Source organism: Athene noctua, chromosome 4, assembly GCF_965140245.1.
Source record: "Athene noctua chromosome 4, bAthNoc1.hap1.1, whole genome shotgun sequence".
Lineage (NCBI taxonomy): Eukaryota > Metazoa > Chordata > Aves > Strigiformes > Strigidae > Athene > Athene noctua.
Genome location: NC_134040.1, coordinates 11,491,805 through 11,497,638, shown reverse-complemented (window position 1 = coordinate 11,497,638; position 5,834 = coordinate 11,491,805). Strand labels below are relative to the sequence as shown.

General features: G+C 47.0%; 1 protein-coding gene across 1 annotated transcript; it reads right to left on the bottom strand.

The window, feature by feature from the left end:
- Window positions 1-855: 855 nt before the first annotated feature.
- ADRA2C (adrenoceptor alpha 2C) lies at window positions 856-5,364 on the bottom strand. The gene has a single exon (XM_074903744.1). It carries the CDS (start codon window positions 5,332-5,334, stop codon window positions 3,997-3,999), a length of 1,338 nt encoding a protein of 445 aa, XP_074759845.1. The 5' UTR covers window positions 5,335-5,364; the 3' UTR covers window positions 856-3,996.
- Between the last annotated feature and the right edge of the window lie 470 nt (window positions 5,365-5,834).

Here is a 5,834-nt window from a genome sequence, read left to right as displayed (position 1 = left end):
TCAGACATATTTACTGAAAAAGAGGCAATGTCTAAGGAAGTTCCCAACATCCTTGCCCACACTGAGTAGTTCCCTTGTTCACAGGTAAACTCTGCTGAAGTTTTCTGGGATTACTCATGAAGAGTGATACAGCTCAATGAGGGCAAAGCTGCTCGCATGTGGTCTTTCATCGCAGGTCTACTCAGAATTGCAAGTGTTCTTGGAGCAACATGGCTCTTCTGAGCAGAGATCACACAGAGCAACAAGGGCCTGATTCTTATTTTACACAATGATTTAAAGCTGTGATCCTGTCAAATCTCCTATATATAAGGTGCCTTCCATCTGCCTCAAGCCTTGAAGAGGCTAATTCTGCAGTTCTCTCCTGCAAAACTCCCACAGAAGAGGGCTTAAGGGCAGCACCGAGTTCCCATCCAAGCTAAGTTATACTGTTTGATTATTTCAGTAACCAACCAATAGTGGTACTGTTCAGAAAACTGGTTTTGAAAATAAAACACTAACTTCCCACTTCAGGCAGACAGAAAATTTTCTTCATGGTGAAATGAGCAAATGAAGAGTTAAAGATTGGGTGCTTGTTGTTAAAATCAATATGGTTTCACAGCAACATTTCGTTCTTCACAACAGTAAAGAGTGCATGTTTCAACTAGCTCATCAGATGTGATCAAAGACACAACTGGACACATTAGAAACATAAAATATCTTCTCCCTGTTGATTAAGCAAAAGCTGCATTGACTATTTTTTTCCTGTATATACTATTAGTCAACTTACAGTGGAAGCACAACCACAGTGTGAGTAGCAAAGCTGATAATTTTTTATGAAAAGTTAACACCATAACAACATATGTTACAAACAAATTCCAGTCTTCAGCTTTACAAGTAATAAGAGAACACTGTAATTAAAAAAATAAATCAGCCCCATTTTACTTCCTTGAAGCATATTCAGTAGTTACATTAAAAACAATTTTAATAGAAATCCTCTGTATTCACTAATTTAAAGGGAAATGCACTTAAAAGGGGTGTATACTGCACATCTTTATTAATGAATATTACTTTTTATCTAGCTCAGAAGAAATAAGATCCTCTTGAGGCATTGAATCAGATGAGTAACTGTGATGAGAAATAAATTAAAACCACAGAAAATGCCCTGGTTTAAAGTATGCTGCTGCACATAGATGTTCAGTATCTGCATCAATTCTTTTTAGACATTTGGAAATGCAAAACAAAATTAGAAGCATTATTTCCTGTATGTTTATAATGACCACAGAATCATTTTATAGCAAAGAAATTACTTTTAAGGCACATCAGTCATTCCATATATACTTCACATCCACTAAAATCTGACTGTCAATTAAATTTCATTTCCATAGACTCCTTGAATTCTACAAGGAAAAACAAATGGGAAGGATTGTGTTTACAGGCAACAAATCTCATTCCAAAAGCAGTGCAACAGTGAAACTGCTGTGTGTCTGCAGACTGTGAAACCACTCTAAACAGGCATTAAGTGACAAATGCAGACCTTCATCTTGGTAGGAATGGGTGTCTCTAATGAAGCTGTCCAGTAGCTTAGAGGTAGTAGCTATGTACCATATGTTGCTTTGGTTGCTCTGGCAATTATGTAATTTCTTCAGATTAAACAAACCTGAACTTTTTAGCTACATCGTTATCTACAAATAAGATGAGCTTGTTTCAGCTCTTCTTGATGTAACTTTAAAAAGAATTCTCCATTTTGCAAAAGAGAAAATGGCTTGTAATTTCTCCTCTTGGTTGCTATCTTTTAATTTATCTGTCTCAGGTATGTGTTTGTACCAAACCATTTATTATCTACAAAGGGGTGCTCCTGAAAATAAGTCTTAACATCCTTTTCTTAAGTGCAGATGTTTAAACAAAGCCCAAATCTTTTCACAACTCTTAAGACTTTTTTCAAGAAAGATGCAATAAGTTACTGACTTAGGACTCTGAAATTGTCTCAGTTGTTTCTTTAGTGAAATCAAGCAAACTTCTAATGCATTTGGTGCAATCATCTAATCCTTACTTTAGCAGAACTCCCAATTGAGTTGTCTATTGAATTAACACGAGAATCTTAGCCACTGACAACCTCCTCTTCCAGGGTTAAGTTAACCAAATGCTTATTATGAAAAACTGATGAAATAAAGTGACTGCTCTATCATTTCTCCTTATGTCATAGAGATTTCAAGAGAAAAGAGGCTACAGACACCTGTCAGACAGAGCAGAGGGAGTAAAGAACAAGATATCTAATGATTCTCAAGTATAGATTATAATTAGCTGTTTCAAGAAGCCTGCCGTATAAGATTAGATTTCATTACATTTTACAAAGAGCTGTTTACTGTGGAAAGGTTCATTTGAGGCAGATGCCAAATCCTGCTACCCATGGAAGGAGTAATACACATAAAACGGAGCAGTATTTACCCCACAAACAGAATACACACCTTGCAGCAGCACAGCTGGAGACGGGATGTAAATGCTCAGCTGAGTCTTACACTCGGTATGCATTCAGTGGTGAATGTACAGACAACAGTCCCGTCCCTTGTTCTCTTCATTACAGTTTATGACATTTTATAAACCCGTGGGAAATACAGTTTCTTTTAATAACTATTCAAACTCTTCTCCCCTCCCTGCAACAAAATCCTCTGAAATCATAAACTACAAATGCAAACAGGAAAAGGGAAAGAAAGCAACACTAATATTAAAGGTTTGGAACAGCTGCACCCTCTTTTGAGATTTGTTCACATACACCACTGACAATCTGCAATGTATGCTTCTCATTAAAAAAATAAAGGATTTAGTTGCTCTAAGACTGCAAATACAAAAGATTTAAAGACCTTAGTGGTATGGCAATTGCTCTTCCTCTGAAAATCTGCATAGCAGACTGCCTCCAACTGCCTGTCCGAGAATGAGAGCAGCATGCAGCCAGCCCCTGAGATAAGCCTTTTGAGGGGGACCTAAAAAAGAAGGGGGGAAAAGTTCCCTAGGGCACATGCAAGTTGAGCTGGTTGGAAATTTTGAGGTTTTTATTTCTTTTGACTGAGAAAACGCTAGGTGAGTCCACCAATTTATTTTTTCCACTACCTGTTCCAGGACAGCAAGGTGCTTGGGCCACTGATCTGAGAGGGATGGAGCAGGAATTTACTGCCTGGTGATCCAACAGAGGGAAATAAGGTCATGGGGTGCGTGTGCTCTTTTTACATATTTCATGAAAACAATCAAGACTCCCAGGTTTGTCCGACTGACAAATCAAAAATTGTGGGGAGATAATAAAAACCTTTCCCATCCAGCTCTATATGCAAAGACCCCTCCAAAGAAAAAGAAAACCCCATGCTTTCTGCTTCATTTAAGTCCTGTGTAAAATCATCATTCAGAAGGTTTTAACAGTACAAAGGTTTATTTAGAAAAGAGTTTGGATTGTTCTTTAGGGGTTTTTTGGCAAACATTTAAATCCTTTTGTAACTCAAAATGCTGTCAGTGCCTGATACTTTGCACTTTCTTTCCCCACATAAGCAGTAAAAGCCAATGTCTTACTGGGACGAGCCCACCATAGGCCCCAGTTGCTCTATTTATAAATATTCAAATCTCCACCACTGCTGCCACTTCATCCTTTCCTCTCGATGTCTCTGCTTGTTTTCCCACAAAATTCCAGAGACCACAAAAGCTCACTGCCTCCTAAACTCAGTTTCCTAGCCTATTTATCTCTGCAGAATACCCATGCCCTCTGTCAGGGTTCAAAGACAATCACTCTCCTCCTCGTTTACCCACCCGCACTCCTGCACCACATTGACATTCTGTACCATGGTGAATGCCCTCAGCCTCCCCAACACTACATCCCTGTACCCCGCAGCATCACTCTGCTCCACCGAGGGGAGAGCTCTCTTCCTTCTCTCTAAGCCCAAACCCCATGTTCTCTTCCCTCACTTTTTTGAAGCATAGAGCCTTCTCCTTCTCTTTTAACTCTACTCCTGCTCAAGGAAAATCCATCCTTCCAGCTCAATGCCTGAAGTTCTTCTTCTTCTTCTTAAAGAGAATGTGTTTAAAGGACCTGCGGAAGTCCTGGTTGAAGATGGTGTAGATGACTGGGTTGAGGGAGCTATTGCAATACCCAATCCAGAAGAAGAACTTGAACAGAGTCTCAGGGACCTCACACGCCTCCCGGCAAATACCATAGAGGCTGTAGCTGAAGAAGAAAGGGAACCAGCAAACTACAAAGACCCCCATGACCACGGCCAGCACAAAAGTGAAGCGCTTCTCCCGGGCCTGGGTGACTTTCTTCCGGCAGATGCTGCTACGCTTCCGGCGACGGCGATATGAGAAGAACTGCATGGAGCGATTGCTAGAGCGGGACAGACGGCTACTGGAGTGCTTGGAGGAATATGAATAGGAGAAGGACTGGCTCTTGCTGCTTTTGCGGGGATGCTCCTCCCGGCTCCGCCTCCGTCTGCTCTCTGAGGTGCTGCTCTCCTCCAGCTCAATGTCCTCCAGCTCAGAGGCTTTGCGCCAGTGGTGCACTGAGTAATGTCCATTCTCTCCCAGCTGCATCCTCAGGGACGTGCAGCCGCCAGCAGCGCGGCTCAAGCCATTCTCAGTCTGGGAGGACCCCTCTGGCACCGTACGCTTCTCAGAGAGGGTCCTGGTCCTTAGCTTGGCCACGCGGTAGATGCGGATATAGACCAACACCATGATGAGGCAGGGGGCAAAGAAAGAGCCAATGCAAGAAGAAAGGATGTACCATGTCTCATCATTGAGCTTGCACTGGGGAAAGACATCTCCTTCAGGGTCCCGGTACATGGAGATCAATGGTGGGAAGGAGATGACAGCTGAAATGAGCCAGACAGTGAGGATGATGGCCTTGATCCGCCGGGGGGTCCGTTTGAGGTTGTACTCCACCGCCTGTGTGACCGACCAATACCTGTCGAGGCTGATGGCGCACAGGTGGACGATGGAGGAGGTGCAGAAGAGCACGTCCAGGGCCAGGTAAATGTTACACCAAGCCTTGCCGAAGTACCAGTAATTCATAAGCTCGTTGGCTAAGGAGAAAGGCATGACCAGGGTAGCCACCAGGATGTCCGCGCTGGCCAGGGACACCAGGAAGAGGTTCTGGGGGGCTCTCAGCGCCCGGCTGGTGAGCACAGCTATCACCACCAGCACGTTGCCCACGATGGTGAAGACGATGAGGAAGCCCACCACTGCCGCCAGGCTGGCCACGGCCGCCGGGGAGTAGGGGGAGGGCGGCTGCAGGAGGGCCGAGGAGGACGGCGAGGAGGGGGGCAGCGCCAGGGACTCGTTGGGGGAGCCCAGGCTCGTGTTCACCACCAGCAGCAGATCCATGGTGGGTGTGCGGGGCGCCGGCGTCCTAGAGAGCCCCGCGGAGCCCCCGCCCCGCCCCGCCGCCCCGCCGCCGCCGCCCCGCCGCCCTCATCGCCCCCTGCCAACGGTCCAACGGCCGCCCCGACGCGCGGAGCCCCGCGGCGGAGCCGCCCGCCGCTCCCCCGGCCCCTCAGGGCAGGGCCGGGCAGCGCCGCCCCGGCGCGGCAGGGAGCGCGGCGGCGCTGCCTCCGCCCGGCCCCCGGCGAGGGGGCGGCGGGGCACGGCTGGCCCCCGCCGCCCGCCCGGTCATGCCCGGCTCAAGGCAGCCCGCGGCTCCGGAGGGGGCGCCGCCCGGCCAGCGGGAGTCCCCGGCGGGAGCTGGATCGCGGCAGGGAGCAAGGTCCGAGGCAGCGGCAGCATCAAATCCCATGGAGAGCGGCTCCCGGCGCCCCCGCTCCGGCGGCGCGGCAGCGCGCTCTCGGCGAAGTCGCGGCCGCCCGGCGGCTCCGTCCTAGTCTTGC

What these genes read in the sequence shown, in the direction of transcription:
- ADRA2C (XM_074903744.1), bottom strand. Translation starts at nt 5,334, where the DNA reads ATGGATCTGCTGCTGGTGGTGAACACGAGCCTGGGCTCCCCCAACGAG.